Below are 24,316 nucleotides of genomic sequence, written 5' to 3' on the forward strand. Positions count from 1 at the left end.
ATCTCATTTAACTATGACCAGCAACAAATCCTCATAGACTCAAACAGTCCCATGAGAACTGATAACAAAATCTACTGGGGCAAAGAGAACACTGTGAGGGTAGGCTGTCCCTTACTTAAGATTGTGGGGACTAAGAATGAGAAAAGCAGATTCCATGGCTGACTTTGGCTTTACAGAGAGCCTCCCAAGAACAAAGGCAAAGTGTATTAGTTAGCTAGAGCTGGGTAACAAAGCACCACACACTGGGTGGCTTAAAACAACAGAAATTTTTTGTCACACAGTTCAAAGGTTAGAAGTCCAAAATCAAGGTGTGGACAGGGCCATGCTCCTTCTGAAACCTGTCATGGAGAATTCTTCCTTGTCTCTTCTAGCTTCTAGTGTGTGCTGTCAATTCTTGATGTCCCTTGGCTTTATAGATGCATCACTGCAAACTCTGCTTCGTGGTCATGTGGTTATTTTCACTTGGCATCTTTCTCCTTGTGTGTCTCCTCTTCTTATAAGGTCACCAGTTACACTGGACTAAAGACACACCCTACTCCACTATGACCTTATCTTAACTAATTATACCTGCAATGACCTTATTTCCAAGTAAGGTCACATTCTGAGATACAAGATGTTAAGACTTTGACATATATTTTGGGGGAGACACAATTCAGCCTATAACACAAGGGAATGTGGCAAACATGGCCAAGTGACAGAAACAGACACAACCCTGATGTGACTGGGCCCAAAGGTCTGACTGTGTCTGAAGCTAGCAAGACCCAGCCTGGACTTTTAGTTACTTAAAGACAACAGTTTTCCTTTTTTGATGGAAGCTCATTTGAGATGGATTTCTATACTTGAAGCAGAAAGGGTCCTAAATGGCAAAGCATCCTTCAGGTTTCTGTTTAAACATCTGTTCCTTGGACATGTCTTCTCTGCTCCCTTAGTCTATGTTAGATGTCCCTGTTCTGCACTCTTATAGCACTGCATGGGCTCTATCTTTCGCAGTTCTTATCACAAGTTACATTATTATCTGTGTTACTGGTTTAATGACTGTCTCCTTCGTGAGAAGGATCATGTGATCCAACAAGGCAAGGACAGAGTTTGTTTGGATCTCTCCCCACTGACCAGCGCAGTGCCTTTTAGTAAAAACAATCTGTACAATAAACATGCCTGAATGAATGAATCATTGAATGGGTGACATGTAGACCTAGAGACACCCGCTTTGGGGTGGTCTCCAGCTAGTGACAATTCTTTACTGAGTTGGGGAGCCTCTCAGCCCATCTTAATCTTCAAAGCCCCATAACCTCCCCAGCCCAAAGGAAGGAAAGACAGGCTACCTTTTTAGAAACTGCTACTAATAAAGGCAAGATAAAAGGATGACATGGACGTTAAAAGACCATTAATAAAAATGTTTTTATATTTTTGAAAAATTAATACACGCATATCATAAAAATTCAAACATGTTAAAAGGCTTTAGTTAGGAGTGGCAAAAATATTATTCTTTTTCTCGTAGCTATTCCAGAGCCCCACCTGCTCACCATTCGCTTCCTGAAGGGCACCTGCTCTTATTAACCTGTCATGTGAATCAGAGAAACTATGTTCATATTCAAATACATATATATCTCTCCCTTCTTGTTAAACGAATGGTGCGTTACTTAACACAATGCTTTTATCCTCTTAACCATATTTCCTGAAGCTAGTTCCATATTAGCACAATGAGATTGACCTCTTCATTTTAATGCTACGTAGTTGCATTGTATGAATGTTTGTTTGTTTGTTTTTCACTCAGATCCCCTTTAATGGACACCTTGGATGCTCCCTGTCTTTTGCTACCACAACCGATGCTAGAAGGCATGTATGTACTCTGCCCACACTTGCTAATGTGATTGGTAGGATAAATTCCTAGGGGTGGGATTGCTGTGTCAGAGGGTACATTCGTGCTGAGTTTTGCCCAAGTAACTGTAACAGTGTACACTCTCATCGGCAGCACACTCGCTTCTGTTTTCCCACACCGTTGCCAACAGTACGTATTCGTAAACCTCTTGATCTTTAGCAACCTAGTGGGTAAAACAGAATGCAGTTGTTTTTTTTTCTTTTTTTTAAATTAAATAAATAAATTTATTTTTTAAAAGATATGCAGATATACATTACTGTATACAAAATAGGTAAACAACAAGGACCTACTGTATTGCACAGGGAACTATATTCAATATCTTGTAATAACCTATAATGGAAGAGAATCTGAAAAAGAATATATATATAGAATGCAGTTGTTTTAACTAAAAATGTAAAAATAACTGCCTTAGAGAATATACTGTCATGAATAACCGTGAATCTTTTGTCTATATCCAGACTTAATGTTTTCCTATATTGCATCAGCATTTTTATTTTGTTAGAAGCAAACATTACAGGTGCAGAAGAACTCATTTACATTTCCCTCTCTAGTTTCATTCTCTTCCTTTCCTCTATGGAAGTGATTATTATCATTAACTTGCTGTTCATCATTCTTGTGTTTGTTTTTAGAGTTATACTACATAGTTATGTCTCTAAAACAATCTTTTTGAATGTTGTTAAACTGTACATATTAGTCATCAAGTTCTGTGTATATAGAACTATATAAAATTGTATATTTCACCATACATAATGTATGTACACATACACACACATAGTGTGCCTATATATTATATGTTACTATGAATAATATATACTAATTCTATTTTACAGTTATATATAACTATTTAAACTGTATATATTCGTCATCAACTTCATAGATTACAACTGATACAAAAAGAACATTAGATCAAGTTCAACAAATTAGAAATAGAGGGAAACTTCCTTAGCCTTGTAAGGGGTATATAACAAAAACCTATACAAACTTTACACTTGTTGGGAAACCATTAGATGGATTTCATTTAGAACTGGAAACCGGTGTATCCACCATCCTGCTACTGTTTAACATCGTGCTGGAGTTACCATGCAAGGGCAGAGGTGGTGTAAGAAATAAACATGTCATTCTTCTCGGATAACATGATCTAGAAAAACATAAGAATCAATTGCTAAGATACTAGAACTTATAGAAGTGTTCATACAAGATCAACCTGCAAATATCAGCAGTGTTTCTTTGCAATTGCATTTGTAATTGCAACCCAGCAATCCTAATGCAATCCTAGTAAATGGTATTCCATGCGCTTGGAAGGAATGACTTGGAAAGAATGATGTCAATTCTCCCCAAATTCAATGCAGTTTCACTAAAATTTTCAGTTGAGCTTTTCGAAGGCCTTGATAAATTTCTGTGGAAGAAGAAGCGTAAAGAGGGAGTAACTTACCCTACCAATAGGAGGAAAGCACAGACTATTCGGCAGATGATGTTAGGGCAACTGGATGATAATATTGGATCGCTATTTAACCTTGTATAAAGAAGTGGATGCCAGATACATTACAGAACTGAATGTAAAAGTAAAACCATAATCTTATCAGAACAAAATGTAGGTGATATCTTTGTGACCTCAGGGTAGGAAAGGACGGAACAAAACTCCAATACCTAACCATGAGGCAAAAAATTGATGAATTTGATTACTTCAAGGTTTGTAAATTTGTACTATGAAGGACTCCAGAGATAAACTCAATAAACATATCAGAGGGGGAAAATATTTGCAGTGTCTAAAATACTCAAAAAACTCCTATTAATAAAAGAAGACAGCAGTCTAATGGGAAGGTGTGTATTTTTAAATTTTGTCTGGCACAGAACCTATTTTATTTTCTGAATTGATCTATGAACATATTTCATAAATCTGGAAAGTTCTTAAACCGTACCTTATAATATTGCCTTTCCATCATTCTATTTTCTTCTTCTCAATTCCTATTGGAACACTGGATTAAACTGTATTTTTATCCACCACTCTCTCAAGGTACCAAAATCAGCTCAAATTAGATCAGAGACCTAATGTAAAACCTAAAACCGTGAAGCTTCTGATAAAACATAGGAGAAAATTTTCTGAACATTTAGAAATGTTAGACAAAGTTTTTTTAGACACAAGATCCATAAAAGAAAATAAATGATATATTGGACTTTATTAAAATCAAGAACTTTGAAAGACATTGTTAAGAGAATGATAAAACTGGGAGAAAATATTTACAGGTCACATATCTGATACAGGGGTTGTATCCAGAAATATATAAAATTGTTAATTAACTATACTTCAATTAAAAAAAATTCCCAACAATAAAAATAATCTGATAACAGGATGAAAATAAATATTTCACTGAAGAAGGTATCTGGAATGGTTAAATGTATTATCCGCCAAACACAGTTCTTTTCAATTTAAATGATTGCCATATAGTTCTCCAGTTAATAAAAATGGAAATATTTGATTAACTGAAAAACTGTTCTTTATTGTTTTGCATTCTCCTCATAGCTTGTAAGCACTGAATTGTGCTATGTAATTTGTATTTTATTCCATTAGTGGATATAAAGATTTACTGATTATTTCTAATAATTAAATTATGCATTTCAACTTTAAAAAAACCCTCAAATTTCTATAATAAGAAAACAAAGGACCCCATTATTTTTAATGGGCAAAAGATTTGGACAATTCACTGAAGTAGCTATATGGATGGCAATTAGACATGTGAAAGGAAGCTCAGCATTATCAGTCATTAGGAAAATACAAATTTAAACCATGATAGGATACTACTACCCACCTATGAAAATGGCTATAACTAAATAAACTAACCATAGCCAATGCTGGCAAGCATGTGGAGCTACTTAAACTCTCATACATCACTGGTGGGAATGTAAAATGATCTGTTTGGCAGTTTTTAAAGTGTTAAATATACATCTACCATATGACTCAGCTCTTCAACTCCTAGGTATTTACATAAGATGAATGAACTGAAACAGGTGGATGAAATGTCCAGTAACAGGTGGATGGGTAAACAAGGAATGGTTTGTTCATGCAGTGGAATACAACTTGACAATAAAAAGGAATACAATATTGATACACTCAATAACATTGATGAACCTCAAAATAATTATGTTGCTTTCAAGATGCCATTCAGAAAGCCGTATGATTCCGTTTAGATAAAATTCAAAAATTCTAGAAAATGCAAAATCATCTACAGCGACAGAAAGATCAGGCAGTGATTGCCTGGGAATTGGCGGGGGTGTGGGGGCAGGGAGACGTGAGAGGTGGGGGATTATAAAGGAGCATGAGGAAACTTTTTGGAGTCTGACCTGTTCATTATCTTGATGTGATGGTTTTACAGATATATACATGCACCCAAACTTATGATACTGTATACTTCTTTACGAGTTCAATTCACTGTATGTCACTTCTACCTCAATAAAATTGTGCCTCTGTTGCCTCAACACAATGGCTACCTCCCAGCTTTGTCATTAGAATCAAATGAGTAGAAACTTTTAGAATGGCTCTTTGGCTCGTTAGTGGTGAGGGCTCAAAACGTGTTGTTTCTTACTGTTGTTACAAACACGGAGGCTCAGAGGAAAGTTTTAAGAAAGGAATTTATTTCTTAGTAAGCAGGCAATATTACCACCTACATAGAAAGCAAAATAGTATAGGAATCAAATGACTTGCAAACAAAAGTAAAATTTGTTTCTTAGTTGTTCTGAAATCCGTCTTTTGTACCTTCTTTAAAAAGTGAATTTTTATCTTAAAAAATACAGTAAAAAAAATAATCCTATTGACAGCACAGCCAATTGCAGGTGTTAAATAAGGATGCTTTCATGACAATTTCCCCAAATTCCCTATAATTCCCATTTTGCGATGGTTTAAATCCTTTGGAGAATCCTGGGAGATTTTCCCAGGAATACAGGTTTGTGGGAGAGAAAGAACCAAGTAGGTAGTCTTTCTTGGCTCAGACGACATTACTGTTAAACATTAATTACTGAGAACTTATATTTCCTAAGACAAGCTCGTGTCTGAGTGATAAGCCAGTTCCTGCAACCCCAGAAAAAACACATGCAGCCTAAAGTGGTTTTTACAAAGAGACCTTGGAGGGATGAACAGCGTTCTCTTATTGGTTGAAGAGCTTGCCCAATATGCCCTATGCACCCTCGGGATTGGCTGAGGCAGGCCCGTCGCTGGACTGCTCCCTCAAGACTGGCGGAGTCAGGTTCTCCATGCCCGATACTGCTCCCTCGGGATTGGCTGTGGCAGAGTTTCCAAGAGCCATTCTTCTCTCCTAGGATTGGCTGAGGCTGGCTGTCCACGCGATTCTCCCTCTGGATTGGCTGAGTCTTTGAAGTTCTTCCCGCCTTCTCCCCGGCCGCCGTCTCGCTTCCTTTCCCCGGGCCCTCATCAGTCAGCCAGCTGTGGAGCCCGGAGGTCAGCGGGTGGCTCAGCTCCGCGCAGGGAGCGGCAGGATCCCGGGGGTGACTCCCAGCATGCCTTCCCTCAGGTCCCGGCAGTTTTCCAGACCGTTTTTGCTCCCGGGCCCAGGCTGGTGTCCTCTCCTTGGCCTGCTCACGGAGCACAGAGGTGGGGGACCCGCAGGCAGGGTCCCCCTAACTGGGCCGAGGCCTTGACCCCTCCCAGTGCCGCTGCGGGACCAAGTCAAGTCTGAAGGAGGCTCACCTCTGCCTCTGACCCTTGACCTTGGACATCAGTGGGATTCCAACCTGGGGTGACGGAAGATCCTGGTCTCTGTGGGGTTCGAATCCAGCCTGGGCGCCTGAATTTACCCAGGACTTTGCGTGCATGCCCTTCCTTTCAAAACAGGGTTGAATGTTTTTCCCCTAACTGAACCAAGTGTCCTGGGACGTGGTTGCTTTTCTGGTGGTTCTGAATTTCTGCCCTTTCTTTGCTCCTCGAGACTCTCCTAAGAAGTAGGGTCAGTGTCCCTCACAGATACAGAGCGTTTGGGCTGAAATCCAGCTTAATCAGTAAATGTGGAGAAAGAGCATTATCGGGATGCTCTAGTGCCCAAGGAGGAGGGCAGAGAGGGAGCTCTGGGAGGGTCCAGGTGGATTTCCTCAGGGAATGAGTGCTTTTTTTCCTCTCCTCCTTAAAGGTGAAGGACGGAAAGTGATACAGATGCAGCTGTGTCCTTACCCACTTCTGTTCTCACTTTTTAGGTATAAGAGGAGGGAAGAAGACATCATGAGAATACGGGCTCATGTTTCTTCTTCTGACTCAGTTGGCCTCTTTATTCTGGATGTCTCTCCTTCCTCATGGTCAAAGAGAGATGTGGCCCCTTGGATGGAGCTCCCATAAGTCTGTCTGGCGGCATGGCGGAACCGGTACTTTTGTTAGTGGTACGAATCTGGCGTTATGCTTAAGAGTTGAATTTGAGGGAAATGGTCACAGTTTTATGACCTCTGCAGGTGACTGAACCTCTAAAAGCCTCAGTTTCCCCACATATATAGGGCAGCACATCTACATGATAGGGTTGCTGTGAGGTACATGTGGGAAGAGCTTGGTACAGTGTCTTAGGCTTTGCTGTGACAAATTACTGACCTCAGATTCTGAGTAGCTCAACGCAACAGGCATTAAGTTCTGTTCTTTTATTTATTTATTTATTTATTTATTTATTTATTTATGGTTGCGTTATGTCTTCATTGCTGCGTGCGGGCTTTCTCTAGCTGCATCTAGCGGGGGTACTCTTCGTTGCGGTGTGTGGGCTTCTCACTGCATTGGATTCTCTTGTTGCGGAGCACGGGCTCTAGGCACGTGGGCTTCCATAGTTGTGGCTCACGGGCTCAGTAGTTGTGGCTCACGGGCTTAGTTGTTCCGCAGCATGTGGGATATTCCCAGATCAGGGTTAAAACCCATGTCCCCTGCATTGGCAGGCGGATTCTTAACCACTGCGCCACCGGGGAAGCCCTGGGTATTCCTATTATTTTATTCTTTTCAAATTTTACTTTCAAAAAATATCTTAAATTTTGATGTCTTTTATTTATCACAAGAGACTTTTTAATATATTTATTGTTCACTTATTGATACATCCTGTCTTTTATTAATTCCCTTTTCATATCTTAAAGAAGTGACGATAATGTTGATCTTTTCAATGATTTATAAGAGCTGCTAATACATTAAAATCATAAAGTCTTTGTTTCTTATGAATGTTATAAAGACCTTTTCTTAGTTTGTCTTTAAACTTAGTTCCAATTTTTAATCTGACACTGAAATGTGTAACTTTCTAAACTAAAAACAGTTTTTAGTTTAATGGTTTCTCTGTTGTCATATGCTTTCCCTATTGATTATATATTTCTAAAATTCACTATATGCTTTAAGAATTTTCTTTTGAATTTTAAAATCTTGAATCCAGGTAAAACTCATTTATTCTAATGTGTGAACTAGGAATTTAACACTAATTGTATTTGAGTGCAGTCACTGGTTGAGCTAACATAGTACATTGACTACTACCCACCAATCTCAAAGGTCCCTTTACCATTTGGTAAAGTGCTAAATACCCGTTGTCCTAGGCCTGTTCTCTAGCTCAGGATCCTTTTGAATTTTTTCCTTATGGTAAAAATGTCAGAAAGATGCGTGCCTAACGATTCAGCACAGTCATCTCTGGGAGAATGTGTGAGATACTTCCACCCCCCCCCCACTTGTGTGCCTTTTGACTTACCTTCAATTTTCGTGTATTGAATCTTAAATTTTGCACCCCCCTTACTTCTTTTTCATTCACATTAAAAAAAAATTGCTTGGGGAATTCCCTGGCGGTCCAGTGATAAGGACTCCAAGCTCTCACTGCGGCGGGGCAGGTTCCATCCCTGGTAGGGGACCTAACATCCCACAAGCCCGGCAGCAATGCCAAAAAAAAGAAAAAAAAATTGCTTGGCTGGGCTAATTTGGTTAACTTTTTCATCTGTGCTCTTTTTTTTTTTTTTCCCTTACGGGGAGTTTATTTCCCCGTCAGAAAAGGAGAAGCAGGACAGGCTCTTGTGCATTCTAGGCCCAGGCCTGACCAGGGAGGGGCAGGGTGGTGTGGGGGGCACGGGGGACGGCTCCAGCTGTGCAAGCTTGGTCCCACAGTTGTCCTGGCTGGGTCCTGGTTGGCCTGCTGGGGATGGGGGCACCGAGCCTGGGGGCAGAGGCATCAGGCCAGTGGGCCCAGAGGACGGCACATATGGAGGCAATAAATACTGACAGGCCAGGCACATGACTCCAGGCCGGCAGGCCCAGGCGGGACAGGTAAGGCTTGGCCACTGGTTTTGTCTGCTGAGGGCTCTCTCTTGGGGCTGTGGGCTCTAGGCACTGCCCACCGGGACAGAGAAGGCAGAGGTGTGAGGACACCCAGCCTCCCAGATGGGACTGGAGGCCACTCAAGGTTTGGCATTTGGCTTTCCCAAGTCCCTGGAGCCGTCCCCGCAGCCCTGGCCAGGGGGAGGGGGACTGGCCAGGCCCAGGCAGACCGGGGAGCAGCGGCAGCACATCCCACACACCTTCTCGGGCCACGGGGATCACAGACGGGGCAGGGCCTGGGGGAGACCACATGCTCATGCAGACACGGGGTTAGATTAGTGATGCCTCCTCAGCACACGTTCCACATGTTAAGGCATCATGGTTAGACGGTTACTGACAGTGATGGATGGGCTGACCGGGGAGAAGTGAAAGCTGGAGGACGACCGGCCCAAAGAGGCCCCACGTGGTACACCCCACCCCCACAAGGAGGGCGTGCCAGAACACGACGTGGGGCAACAGAGAAGGCCCAGGGGACCTGAGCCCCTCTGCAATGCCTGGCTCCCTTGCCAGAACCTCAGGTCGGGTTAGGACGGTGGGGGAACCTCAAGGGATACAGAAGGGGAGGTGTAGACCTCCCTCCCCACAGCACAGGCGGAAGCAGCAACAACAGTAGACCACCGAGGAGGCTGGGGCCAGCAGGCTGGAAGGGTGGAGGAAGGACAGGGGGCCTCCTCCATGGGGGTTAGGAACTCGTATTCCTCCGCCCGAGGCACATAGCTCCCCGCCATGTAGTCGGTCTTGTCAATCTTAACGCCTCTCCTGTACGTGTGCTGGACGTACTTCATGCCGGACGCGATCTCTCAGTTCACCGGGAAGGAGATTTTTATCCTGTATTCCACACCCTCCTTCGGCACAAAGGACTGCTTCTTAAAGCTCTCCAGATCACCTGTCAGGTCCAGCACCAAGGGGCCCGGGGCGGTGCTACAAACCAGGGTCATTCGGGTCACCACAACACTGGGGACGTTGGGGTCGGCAGACGCGGCCACACGGCCCGGCAGGGCCTCCTTGTACTTGCGCGGACTCTCGTCGTCCTTGTCCAGCTCCTGGATCTCCTGGATGCACTTCTGGGCCGGGGGCTTGTAGTTGACTGAGTGCTCATCCTCCTCGTTCTCAGCCGCCATCTGTGCCGGCTGCTCGGCTGTGGGCTTCTGCTCAGCCACACTCACCTCTGGCTAGGCCTGGGACACCCGAGGATCGTCCTCGCCGCTCTCGCGCTCCCTCCCGCACAGAATGACGAACCTTTGCCGCCCCGCGCGCGCCCGGCCCGCCACTCATCTGTGTTCTTAAATCTCTCTCTACCTGGCGGCTGCGAGGAGGCCCGTCATTTCCAGGAGGGGGTGATGGTGATGCAGAGCGGTAGGGGCTGGGGTGCTGTGGGGGTGATGTGGGGGGGGGCGTGGAGGGGGAGGGGCAGGTGAGGTCGGACAAGGAGAGGTGGGGATAACGTGAGAAGCGACGGGGCGATGTGGGGGAGAGGGGCGGGCCCCGATCAGGCCCCGCCCCACAGTGGGCGGAGCTCGCCGAGGACCTACAACGCGCGGCGTCGGGCTCTGTGCGCAGGCGCGCGTCGGTCCTCGGCGGGGCTCCCTGGTGGTCTCGGGCCTGTCTGGGCGCGGCCGCGCGTGGGGCGGGCGGTAGGCCCTGGAGGTTGGCACCTTGGTCAGCGCGGGCCTCCTGAGGCTGCGAAGAGGGGCGCGGGGCGGAGGCAGAGGCAGCGCCTCCTGGGCCGCGTCCACACTGAATGGAGGGAGACTGGGGGTCCCGAGCGAACGCGCGGGAAGGGCCGAGTTTGTGGGAGAGGCCGCGCTGGCTGCCGGGTCTCCATCCTCGTAATCGCCGAGGCGGCCTGAACGCGGCCCAGAGGACTGAGCGACAGACCCCATCGGGCCCCGCAGCCCGGCGAGGTAAGACGAGCCCCGTGATGCTGCTCGGCGCGGCGTGGCGCGCGTTCCTCGGGCCCGAATACCTGACCGAAGCGTGTGTGCCCGAGGCTTGCGGCGGTGGTTTGCATCCCGGGTTTCCTTAGTTCCCTTAGACTGGTATCCGTCTGGCCCAGCGCTGTCCGGAACAGCCTCCGGCCGCGACGGAGACGCCCCGCAGCTGTGCCGTCCAGGGGCCCGAGGGCACTTCAGCCGCGGCCGGCCCGCCTTTGTCCTCAGCCTCCTCTGCGGTCGTAGAAGTGCGGCCTGAGGTCTCTGGAGCTGCGTGTTCTCAGAGAGGCAGATCTGGCACCCGGATGAAGGTTCCCGTTGAAGTGAATTTGTCCCGTAGGCTCTGCTGGAACAGAGCATCTCTACTGAGCCGGAAGGAGGGGGACTCCAGGAACGGGACTCTCACAGGGAAGAACCCCCTCTCCCTCCAGCCTCTGACCCAAGACCCATCAGAGCTTCAGAAGAGAAGCGGAAGAAACCCAGAAAAGGAGCGTATCGCCCGGAGGGCCGAGGCTTGAGTGATTTCACCACCATCAGCTGTGAGTCACTTTGGAAGAGAGAAGGGAGCTGGGACTGAGTGAGACATGTGGCGGGAGTGGTGGGATGCTGGGGGATTCCGCAGCTGGGAAGTTTTTATCCTTAACCCTACCCCAAATGGCACCCTCCCCTCCCTTCATTCTCCACCAGTTCTTTCCAGAAGCTGGGCAGCGCTTTTCTGTCGTTCCGGTTCTTAGAGTCAAGAGTAGTAGTTCCCAGACGGTTTGCCAGGATTATCTATTTATTTTCATTTGACAGAAGGGAAAAAGCCTGAAAGGGGAAATGACTTGTGAAGAATCGGTAAGAGGCGCATGGAAACACGTTTCCTCTTAAAAAAAAATCCTTTTGAGGACGTCTCTGGTGGTCCAGTGGATAAGACTCCACGCTTCCAATGCAGGGGCCTGGGTTCGATCCCTGGTCAGGGAACTAGATCCCGCATGCATGCTGCAACTAAGAAGTCCACATGCTTCAACTAAAGATCCCCTGTGCTGCAATTAAGACCCGGTGCAGCCATAAAGAAATAAAAATAAATAGATACATATTTTTTAAAAATCCTTTTGAGAAACAGCAAGTTAGAAGGAACAGTTTTTCTTTTTAAAAAAACAAGGTTAAGGCACCTATCCCTTTCTTCAAAACTTTATGAGGATTCTCGGACTCAGGGGGTTAACATCTTGGTAGTAAAACTGTTATGCAAAATAGCCTTTAGGGTTTTTCCCCCTGCTATATCAGTTTAAATGAAGGCATCATATTTCATATTTTGAGATGCTATCATTTGCTTAACAATTCTGCTTTAAATAGTTCTGTGTTAGTGAGAGGGGAACATAAATAGTTAAAGGAGTAGGGAACATTGTGGGTTTAAGGAGTCACGAAGGGGCAGGTGTTAACCTTCCTCTCCTTCTCCAGGATTAAAGGTTGCCCAGCTGGCGTGTGGAAGTTTTGAGGAAGAGCGTTGAGGAGCTCTCATCATCCTGCTCCTCTTTCCTCCTCTTCCAGGAATGCCTTCCCAGGTTTTGACAGTCTTCCAAGAACAACAGAAAATGAACAAATCCCAGGTTAAGTATTTCTTTTCTCTATTCCCTATTTCATTTTCCAGTGGATTTCGTGGCTTTTATTAGGGTGTTCATATATTAAGATGGAAGAGTGGAAATAGATAAAAAGCCACCAAAATGGGATCCCTCCTATCCTTCCTACCCCTCACCTCATCCTGGGTGGCATCTAGGCTCTACTACCTTTAAGATGTCATCATTTCTTAAACCTGTCTTTTCTACTTAATTCTTTTTCCCCTTATCAGAGCTTCATCTTCTCTCCCCTGCACTGTTGGAACAGTTTTTTCTTCTTTCTCCCTGAGGTTAAGTCTGTCTTCCTGAGTAATCTGAAATGGTGTTCAGATGATGCCACTTCAGTTTGGAAACCACTTGAATAGCTTCTGGCCCTCCACAGGGGAAAGGCTGAGCTTCTTATCATGAAATTAAGGCTGTTGAGAACAGAACCGCTTCCTATTTCTCTTTGTTTTATTAAATATTTTAAAAATTTCTCATATTCTACATTTTATTCGACAGTGATTGATTAGTGTGTGAGGTACTGAACTGTGTGCCACAGACTCTGCTCAAAACGATGTAGAGACCTGGTCCCTTTTTGATGGAGTTCACAGTTTAGAGGAGAAGGTGACATTTAAAGAGTAAACATGTAACAGTGTTCTCCAGTGACCCCAAACCTGACATAACTTCCTGAACACATCCGGTTACCGCCCACCTGTGCATCTCACTCATGTCTCTGTCCTGCAGGCTGACCTGGGAGCCCTGCTCCACTTCCTTTCCTGAGTCTCCAGTTCATCTCTCAGGAGCTAACCTGGGGGAGATCTCTTCCAGGAAGCCCTTCTCCTCTTTCTTTGCCCCCCTCTGGATTAACTGCCCTTCCCCCCTGTGCTCCACAATGCCCCTGCTGTCCCTGTCACTGCGCTTTGTCCATTGCGTGGAAATTACCTGTTTGTGTCTGCGTTGACAGGCCATTAGCCCTTCAGAGTCCAGATGCGTGCCGTGTTCATCTTCTTATTTTCTGCTCCTCACCCTGTGCCTTGCTCCTGGTAGATGCTCATCACGTGTTTGTGGCTGAATAAGCAAATGGTAGGCTTGGGAACCAAACTCTGCTCTGACTGGATAATCATCCTACCTGAATACAGAGCAGGGCCATCCAGGAGAATTGGGGTCTCCTTTCCCTTCTCTGAATGCTATCTTGGATCATACAAGGTGGAGTGTTTTTGTTATTGTTGCTTTTGTAAGAATTAGTGTGTGTTTGAGCAGTATTAGGTTTACAGCAAAGTTGGGCTGAAGGTACAGAGATTTCCCATATACCACCTGCCCCTAGACACCTACAGCCTTCCCCATTATCAACAATCCCCACCAGACGGTATGCTTGTTAAAGTGGATGAACCTACGTTGACACATCATTGTCACCCAAAACCTATAGTTTACATTAGGGTTCACTCTTGGTGTTGTACATTCTTTGGGTTTTGATGAATGTATCACATGTATTCACCATTATAGTATCATACAGGGTAGTTTCACTGTATTTAAAACTCCTCTGTGCTCTACCTGTTCATCCCTTCCTTCCCTCCCTGCCTCCCCTCCCCCCACCAACCACTTCACTGTCTCCATTGTTTTGCCTTTTCCAGAATGTCATATAGTTGGAATCATACAGTATGTAGCTTTTTCAGATTGGCTTTTTTTTGACCTTGTAATATTCATTTAATATTTCTTCGTTTCTTTTCATGGCTTGATAGCTCATTTTGTTTTAGTGCTGAACAGTATTCCATTGTCTGGATGTACCACAGTTTATCCATTCACCTACTGAAGAATATCTTGGTCGCTTCCAAGTTTGGGAAATTGAGAATAAGGCTACCATAAGAATCTATGTGCAGGTTATTGTGTGGACATAAGTTTTTAACTTCATTGGGTGAATACCAGGGAGCATGATTGCTGGGTCATACGGTGAGAGCATGTTTAACTTTGTAAGAAACCATCAAACTATCTCCCAAAGTAGCTGTGTCATTTTGCATTCCCACCAGCAATGAATGAGAATTCCTGTTGCTCCACAACCTTACCAGCATTTGGTGTTGTCAGTGTTCTGGATCTTGGGCATTCTAACAGGTGTATAGTGGAATCTCATTGGTTTAATTTGCAGTTCCCTAATGACATGTGATGTGGAGCATCTTTTCATATGCTTATTGTTTGTTATCTGTATATTTTCTTTGGTAAGCAGTCCCTTAAAGTCTTGGGTTGTTAGTTTTCTTATTGTTGAATTTTAAGAGTTCTTTGTATATTTTGGATAATAGTCCTTTATCAGATGTGTCTGTTGAAGATATTCTCCCAGTTTGTGGCTTGTCTTTCCGCTCTCTTGACAGTGTCTTTGACAGAGTGGAAATTTTTCATTTTAATGGAGTGCAGCTTATCAGTTATTTCTTTCATGGATCATGCCCTTGGTGCCCTGTCTAAAAAGTGATTGCTAAACTGAAAGTCATCTAGATTTTCTCCTGTGTTATCTTCTAGGACTTTTGTAATTTTGTATTTTACAGTTAAGTTTGTGATCCATTTTTAGTTAACTTTTGTGATGGGTGTAAAGTCTGTGTTTAGATTATTTTTTTTGCATGTGGATGTCCAGTTATTCCAGCACCGTTTTTTGAAAAGACTTATCTTTGCTCCATTGTATTGTCTTTGTTCCTTTGTCAAAGATCAGTTGACTACATGTATGTGGGTCTATTTCTTGGATCTCCAGTTTGTTTCATTGATCTGTTTGTCTATTCTTTCACTGTCTTGATTACTGTAGCTTTACAGTAAGGCTTTAAGTCAGGTAGTGTCCGTCCTCCAACCTTGTTCCTCTCTTTCAATATTGTTTGGCTGTTCTGGGTCTTTTGCCTTTTTAATATAAAGTTTAGAACCAGTTTGTTGATATCCACAAAATAATTGACTGGGATTTTGAGATTTCATTGAATCTGTAGATCAGGTTTGGAAGAACTGACATAATGGTAACATTGAGTCTTCCTGTCCACAAACATGTAATATCTCTCCATTTATTTAGTTCCTCTATTTCTTTCATCAGAGTTTTACAGTTTTCCTCATATACATCTTGTATGTATTTTGTTAGATTTATACATAAGTATTTCATTTGGGGGGGTGAGTGAGTGTAAATGATACTGTTTTTAATTTCAAATTCCACTTGTTCATTGCTGTTATATAGAAAAATGATTGACTTCTATATATTAACCTTGTGCCCTGCAAAATTGCTATAATCACTTAATAGTTTCAGGACTTTTTTGTTGATTCTTTTGGATTTTCTGTGTAGACAATTTTGTCATCTGACAACAAAGACAGTTTTATTTCTTCCTTCCTAATCGGTATACCTTTTGTTTCCTTTTCTTGTCTTGTTGCATTAGCTAGGACTTCCAGTACAGTGTTGAAAAGGAGTGGTGAAGGGGGACATCCTTGCCTTGTTCCTTTTATTAGTGGGAAAGCTGCTAGTTTCTCACCATTAAGTATGATGTCATCTGTAGGCTTTTGTAGATATTCTTTATCAAGTTGAGGAAGTTCCTCTTTGTTCCTAGTTTACTGAGAGTTTATTTATTTATTTTGGCTGTGTTGGGTCTTCATTGCTGTGTGTGGTCTTTCTCTAGGTGCAGCTAGCAGGGGCTACTCTTCGTTGTGGTGCATGGGCTTCTCATTGTGGTGGCTTCTCTTGTTGCAGAGCATGGGCTCTAGGTGCACAGGCTTCAGTAGTTGCAGCATGCAGGCTCAGTAGTTGCGGCACACTGGCCCTAGAGTGCACAGGCTTCTGTAGTTGAGGTGTGTGGGCTCAGTAGTTGCGGTGTGTGGGCTCTAAGGCGCGTGGGCTTCAGTAGTTATGGTGCACAGTCTCCAGTAGATGTGGCGCGTGGGCTGTAGAGCGCAGGCTCAGTAGTTGTGGTGAGCAGGCTTAGTTGCTCTGCAGCATGTGGGATCTTCCCACACCAGGGTTTGAACATGTGTCCCCTGCGTTGGCAAGCGGATTCTTAACCACTGCACCACCAGGGAAGTCCTGAGAGTTTTTTTTATCATTTCTCAAATGCTTTTTTTGTGTCTTTTGATATGATCATGTGATTTTTGTTCTATAGCCTGTTGATGTGATGGATTACATTAATTGATTTTTGAATGTTGAGCCAGCTTTGATATCTGGAATAAATCCCACTTGTTTGTGGTGTATGTTTCTTTTTATATTTTGTCAAGGATTTTTGCATCTATATTCGTGAGAGATATTTGTCTGTGGTTTTCTTATCTTGTAATGTCTTTGTCTTGAGACAAAGAGGTAGGAAGTATTCCCTGTTTCTATTTTCTGAAAGAGATTGTAGATACTTAGTATATTTCTTTCAGAAGTGTTTGGTAGAATTTATGAGTGAACCCATCTAGGCTTGGTTCTTTTTGTTTTGGAAGGTTATTAATTATTGACTCAATTTAAAAATTCAGACTTATTTAGATTGTGTATTTGTTCCTGTGTGAGTTGGGTAGATTGTGACTCTGAACAGATTGGTCCACTTCATCATTGTCAAATTTGTGGGCAGAGAGTTACTCATTATATTTCTTTATTATTTTAATGTCAATGGGATCTGTAGTTATATCTCCACTTTCATTTCTGATATTAGTAATTTGTGTTCTCTCTTTTTCTTAGTCTAGCTAGAGGTTTATTAATTTTATTGATCTTTTCAAAGAATCGGCTTTTGGTTTCATTGATTTTTCTCCATTGATATCCTATTTTCAGTTTCTTTTGAAATTTCATTTTGATTCTACTCCATTTTTATTATTTTTTCTGCTTACTTTTGATTTAATTTGTTCTTCATCTAGTTTCCTAAGGTGGAATCTCAGATGACTGATGTTAGATCTTTCTTTTTTCTAAATATATGCACTCAATGCTATAATTTTCTAAGTATTGATTTTGCTGTATCACACAATAAATTGTTTTTAAATTTTTATTTAGTTCAAAATATTTTAAAATTTCTTTTGAGATTTCTTCTTTCACCCATGTGTTACTTAGAAATGTGTTGTTTAATCTTCTTGTATTTTAGAGTTTTTCAGCTATCTTTCTGTTACTGATTTATAGTTTAATTCCATTGTGGTCTGAGAGGTTAGACATTGTATGATTTCTGTTCTTTTAAATTTATTAAGGTGTGTTTTATGGCCCAGAATGTGGTCCATCTTGGTGAATATTCCATGTGAGTTTGAGAAGAATGTGTATTGTGTTTTTGTTGGATGAAGGAGTCTATAGATGTCAGTTAGAGCCAGTTGACTGATGGTGTTGTTGAGTTCAACTACAGGTAAACCTCAGAGATATTGTGGGTTTGGTTCCAGACCATCCTAGTAGAGCAAATATCATAATAAAATGGGTCACACAAGTTTTTTGGTTTTCCAGTGCCTATAAAAATTATGTTTACACTGTACTGTAGTCTGTTAAGTGTGCAATAACATTATGCCTAAAAAAATGCACATACCTTAATTAAAAAAATGATGCTGTTAGAAAAATAAGGGCAGTAGACTTGCTCAATGCAGGGTTGCCACAAACCTTCAACTTGTATTTTTTAAAAAAAGGCAGTATCTGTGAAGCATAGTAAAATGAGGTTTGTCTTTGTGTCTTTACTGATTTTCTGCACGCTGTTTGTGATAGAGCTGTGTTGAAGTCTCCAACAGTAGATTCCGTCTGTTTCTCCTCGTAGTTCTATCACTTTTTGCCTGATGTATTTGACACTTTGTTGTTAGGTGCATACATGTTAAGGATTGTTACCTCTTCTTGGAGATTTGACCCCTTTATCATTATGAATGATTTTCTTTATCCTTGATAACTTTTCTTACTTTGAAGTCTGCTGTGTCAGAAAATAATATAGCCACTCCACTCCTGCTTTCTTTTGATTAGTATTATCATGGTGTGTCTTTCTCCATCCATGTACATGGTGGGGAGGGGTGTTCAAACTCTTATTTTTAATGGAGTCCCCCCCCCCCAGTTTTTTTATTGTGGTGAAACACACATATAAAATTTATCATTTTTAGATAACTAATAAGGACCTACTGTATAGTACAGGGAACTCTACTCAATACTCTGTAATGTTCTACATAGGAAAAGAATCTAAAAAAGAGTGGATACATGTATATGTATAACTGATTCACTTTGCTGTACACCTGAAACTAACACAACATTGTAAATCAACTATATTCCAAAAAATTTTTTTAAATTATTACTTTAACCATTTTAAGTATTCAGTAGTATTAAATAAGTACGTTTATAATGTTGTGCAACCGTCACTACCATCCATTCACATGACTCTTTATCTTATAAAGCTGAAACTCTGTGCCCATTAAACGATAACTTCACATTCCTTCCTCCTCCTAGCCCCTGGCAACCATTATATTCTCTGTCTCTGATTTTGACTATTCTAAGTACCTCATATAAGTGGTTTTATGTAGTATTTGTCCTTTTGTGCTTGTCTTGTTTCACTTAGCATAATGTCCACAAGGTTCATCCATGTTGTGTCATATGTGAAAATTTCCTTCCTTTCTATTGTATATACATATCACATTTTGCTTATTTATTCATCTGTCAATGAACACTTGGGCTGCTTTCACATTTTAGCTAATGTGAGTAATGCTGCTATGAACATATGTGTACAGATTTTTTTTTTAAGATTTATTTATTTATTTATTTTTGGCTGTGTTGGGTCTTTGTTTCTGTGTGTGGGCTTTCTCTAGTTGTGGCGAGCAGGGGCCACTCTTCATCGCGGTGCGTGGGCCTCTCACTGTCGTGGCTTCTCTTGTTGCGGAGCACAAGCTCCGGATGTGCAGGCTCAGTAGTTGTGGCTCATGGGCCTAGTTGCTCCGCGGCATGTGGGATCTTCCCAGACCAGGGCTCGAACCTGTGTCCCCTGCATTGGCAGGCAGATTCTCAACCACTGCACCACCAGGGAAGCCCCAGATATTTCTTTAAGATCCTGCCTTCTCTTCTTCTAGGTATATACCCAGAAGTGGAATTGCTTGGTCATATGGTAATTCTGTTTTTAATTTTTTAAGGAACTGCCACACCCTTTTCTGTAACAGCTGTACTGTTTCACATCCCCACCAACAGTGCACAAGAGTTCCCATGGCTACACATCCTCTCCAGCACTTGTAATTTTGTAGTGGTTGTCGTGTTTTGTTTTGTTTTCATAGTAGCCATCCTAATGGGTGTGAGGTGGTATTTCATTGTAGTTTTAATTTGCATTCCACTAATGATCAGTGATATTGAGCATCTTTTCATGTGCTTATTGGCTATTTGTGTGTTCTCCTTGGAGCAATGTCCAAGTCCTTTGTCCATTTTGAATTGGATGTTTGGGGAGTTTTTGGTGTTTAGTTTTAGGGGTTCTTTATATATTCTGGATATTAGTCCCTTACCAGACATATGATTTCCAGATATTTTCTCCCATTCTGTGGGTTGCATTTTACTCTGTTGATAGTGTCTTTTGATGCAGAACATTTTTAGTTTTCAGGGAGTCCAGTTTGTCTGTTTTTTTCTTTTGTTTCCTGTGCCTTTGGTGTCATATCCAAGAAATCATAGCCAGATACTGTGTCATGAAGCTTTTGCCCTGTTTTCTTCTAAAAGTTTTATAGTTTTAAGTCTTACATTTAGGTCTTTGATCCATTTTGAGTTAATATTTTTATTTGAGGTTAAGTAAAGATCCAACTTTATTCTTATGCATGTGGATATTCAGTATTCCTAGTACCATTTGCTGAAATGACTATCTTTTCCCCATTGAATGGTCTTGACAACCTTGTCAAAAAGCATTTGAGCATAAATTTGAGGGTTTATTTCTGGGCTCTCTATTTTTTTCCTTTGGTCTGTTTGTTTTTATGCCAGTACCACACCATTTTTAGTACTGTAGCTTTGTAGTATCATAAGGGATATTGGTCTGTAGTTTTCTAGCAACATCTATGTCTGGCTTTGTTATAAGGGTGATGCTGGCCTTGTAGAATGAGTTAGGAAGTGTTTGCTCCTCTTCAATTTTTTGGAAAAGTTTGAGAAAGATTTGTATTAGCTCTACTTTCTCTCTTTGGCTGTGCTGCACAGCATGTGGAATCTTTGTTCCCCGACCGGGGATCAAACCCATGCCCCCTGCAGTGGAAGCGTGGAGTCTTAACCACTGGACTTCCAGGGAAGTCCCAGTATTAGCTTTTCTTTAAATGTTTGGTAAAATGAACCAGTGAAGCCATGGTCCAGGACTTTTATTTGTCGGAATATTTTTGGTTAGTGATCCAATTTCCATACTAGTTATAGGTGTATTCAGAGTGCCTATTTTCTTCATGATTTAGTCTTGGTAGATTTTGTTTCTAAAAATTTTTCCATTTCGTCTTGGTAATCCAATTTATTGGTGTACAGTTGTTCATGGTACTCTCCCATAGTCCTTTTATTTCAGCAGAATCGGTAGTAATGTTCATATCTTCATTTCTGATTTTAGTAATTTGAGTCTTTCCTCTTTTTTTCTTATTCCATCTAGGTAAAAGTTTGTCAAATTTGATTATCTTTTTTTTTTAAACATCTTTATTGGCATATAACTGTTTTACAATGGTGTGTTAGTTTCTGATTTACAACAAAGTGAATCAGTTATACGTATACATATGTTCCCATATCTCTGCCCTCTTGCGTCGCCCTCCCTCCCACCCTCCCTATCCCATCCCTCTAGGTGGTCACAAAGCACTGAGCTGATCTCCCTGTGCTATGCGGCTGCTTCCCACTAGCTATCTGTTTTACATTTGGTAGCGTATATATGTCCATGCCACTCTCTCACTTCGTCCCAGCTTACCCTTCCCCCTCCCCATATCCTCAAGTCCATACTCTAGTAGATCTGTGTTTTATTCCCATACTACTCCTAGTCTCTTCATGACATTTTTTTTTCTTAGATTCCGTATATATGTGTTAGCATACGGTATTTGTTTTTCTTCTTCTGTCTCACTTCACTCTGTATGACAGACTCTAGGTCTATCCACCTCATTACAAATAACTGAGTTTCATTTCTTTTTATGGCTGAGTAATATTCCATTGTATATATGTGCCACATCTTTATCCATTCATCTGTTGACGGACACTTAGGTTGCTTCCATGTCCTGGCTATCGTAAATAGAGTTGCAATGAACCTTTTGGTACATGACTCTTTTTGAATTATGGTTTTCTCAGGGTATATGGCCAGTAGTGGGATTGCGGGGTCATATGGTAGTTCTATTTGTAGTTTTTTAAGGAACCTCCATACTGTTCTCCATAGTGACTGTATCAATTTACATTCCCACCAGCAGTGCAAGAGGGTTCCCTTTTCTCCACACCCTCTCCAGCATCTATTGTTTCTAGATTTTTTTGCTGATGGCCATTCTGACCCGTGTGAGATGATCTCATTGTAGTTTTGATTTGCATTTCTCTAATGATTAATGATGTTGAGCATTCTTTCATGTGTTTGTTGGCAATCTGTGTATCTTCTTTGGAGAAATGTCTATTTAGGTCTTCTGTGCATTTTTGGATTGGGTCGTTTGTTTATTTGTTGTTGAGCTGCATGAGTTGCTTATAAATTTTGGAGAATCCTTTGTCAGTTGCTTCATTTGCAAATATTTTCTCCCTTTCTGAGGGTTGTCTTTTGGTCTTGTTTATGGTATCCTTTGCTGTGCAAAAGCTTTTAAGTTTCATTAGGTCCCATTTGTTTATTTTTGTTTTTATTTCCATTTCTCTAGGAGGTGGGTCAAAAAGGATCTTGCTGTGATTTATGTCATAGAGTGTTCTGCCTGTGTTTTCCTCTAAGGGTTTGATAGTGTCTGGCCTTACATGTAGGTCTTTAACTCATTTTGAGTTTATTTTTGTGTATGGTGTTAGGGAGTGTTCTAATTTCATACTTTTACATGTACCTGTCCAGTTTTCCCAGCACCACTTATTGAAGAAGCTGTCTTTTCTCCACTGTATATTCTTGCCTCCTTTATCAAAGATAAGGTGACCATATGTGTGTGGGTTTATCTCTGGGCTTTCTATCCTGTTCCACTCATCTATATTTCTGTTTTTGTGCTAGTACCATACTGTCTTGATTACTGTAGCTTTGTAGTATAGTCTGAAGTCAGGGAGCCTGATTCCTCCAGCTCCATTTTTCGTTCTCAAGATTGCTTTGGCTATTCGGGGTCTTTTGTGTTTCCATACAAATTGTGAAATTTTTTGTTCTAGTTCTGTAAAAACTGCCACTGGTAGTTTGATAGGGATTGCATTGAATCTGTAGATTGCTTTGGGTAGTAGAGTCATTTTCCCAATGTTGATTCTTCCAATCCAAGAACATGGTATATTTCTCCATCTATTTGTATCATCTTTAATTTCCTTCATCAGTGTCTTATAATTTTCTGCATACAGGTCTTTTGTCTCCTTAAGTAGGTTTATTCCTAGATATTTTATTCTTTTTGTTGCAGGGGTAAATGGGAGTGTTTTCTTAATTTCACTGTCAGATTTTTCATCATTAGTGTATAAGAATACCAGGGATTTCTGTGCATTAATTTTGTATCCTGCTACTTTACCAAATTCATTGATTAGCTGTAGTAGTTTTCTGGTAGCATCCTTAGGATTCTCTATGTATAGTATCATGTCATCTGCAAACAGTGACAGCTTTACTTCTTCTTTTCCGATTTGGATTCCTTTTATTTCTTTTTCTTTTCTGATTGCTGTGGCTAGAACTTCCAAAACTATGTTGAATAAGAGTGGGCAACCTTGTCTTATTCCTGATCTTAGTGGAAATGGTTTCAGTTTTTCACCATTGAGAACGATGCTGGCTGTGGGTTTGTCATATATGGCCTTTATTATGTTGAGGGAAGTTCCTTCTATGCCTACTTTCTGCAGGGTTTTTATCATGAATGGGTGTTGAATTTTGTCAAAAGCTTTCTCTGCATCTATTGAGATGATCATATGGTTTTTCTCCTTCAGTTTGTTGATATGGTATATCACGTTGATTTATTTGCATATATTGAAGAATCCTTGCATTCCTGGGATAAACCCCACTTGATCATGGTGTATGATCCTTTTAATGTGTTGTTGGAGTTTTGCTAGTATTTTGTTGAGGATTTTTGCATCTATGTTCATCAGTGATATTGGCCTGTAGTTTTCTTTCTTTGTGACGTCTTTGTCTGGTTTTGGTATCAGGGTTATGGTGGCCTCATAGGATGAGTTTCAGAGTGTTCCTCCCTCTGCTATCTTTTGGAAGAGTTTGAGAAGGATAGATGTTAGCTCTTCTCTAAATGTTTGATAGAATTCTCCTGTGAAGCCATCTGGTCCTGGGCTTTTGTTTGTTGGAAGATTTTTAATCACAGTTTCAATTTCAGCGCTTGTGATAGGTCTGTTCATATTTTCTATTTCTTCCTGGTTCAGTCTTGGCAGGTTGTACATTTCTAAGAATTTGTCCATTTCTTCCAGGTTGTCCATTTTATTGGCATACAGTTGCTTGTAGTAATCTCTAATAATCTTTTGTATTTCTGCAGTGTCCGTTGTTACGTCTCCTTTTTCATTTCTAATTCTATTGATTTGAGTCTTCTCCCTTTTTTTCTTGATGAGTCTGGCTAATGGCTTATCAATTTTGTTTATCTTCTCAAAGAACCAGCTTTT

At 41.7% G+C, this 24,316-nt stretch overlaps 1 protein-coding gene and 1 pseudogene across 1 annotated transcript in view; one reads left to right on the plus strand and one right to left on the minus strand.

Moving 5' to 3' along the window:
* Positions 1-7,524: 7,524 nt before the first annotated feature.
* Positions 7,525-10,655, minus strand: LOC131740524 (rho GDP-dissociation inhibitor 1 pseudogene; annotated as a pseudogene).
* A 63-nt stretch (positions 10,656-10,718) lies between these two features.
* Positions 10,719-24,316, plus strand: part of LOC131740521 (zinc finger protein 33B-like) — a 29,641-nt gene continuing 16,043 nt past the window's right edge. Inside the window, exons 1-2 of the mRNA XM_067012433.1 lie at positions 10,719-11,664; positions 12,566-12,714. Coding sequence (XP_066868534.1) covers positions 12,658-12,714 — 57 coding nt within the window. The 5' untranslated portion in view covers positions 10,719-11,664; positions 12,566-12,657. The remainder of the gene's footprint in view (positions 11,665-12,565; positions 12,715-24,316) is intronic.

Source organism: Kogia breviceps, chromosome 14 (genome assembly GCF_026419965.1).
Source record: "Kogia breviceps isolate mKogBre1 chromosome 14, mKogBre1 haplotype 1, whole genome shotgun sequence".
NCBI lineage: Eukaryota > Metazoa > Chordata > Mammalia > Artiodactyla > Physeteridae > Kogia > Kogia breviceps.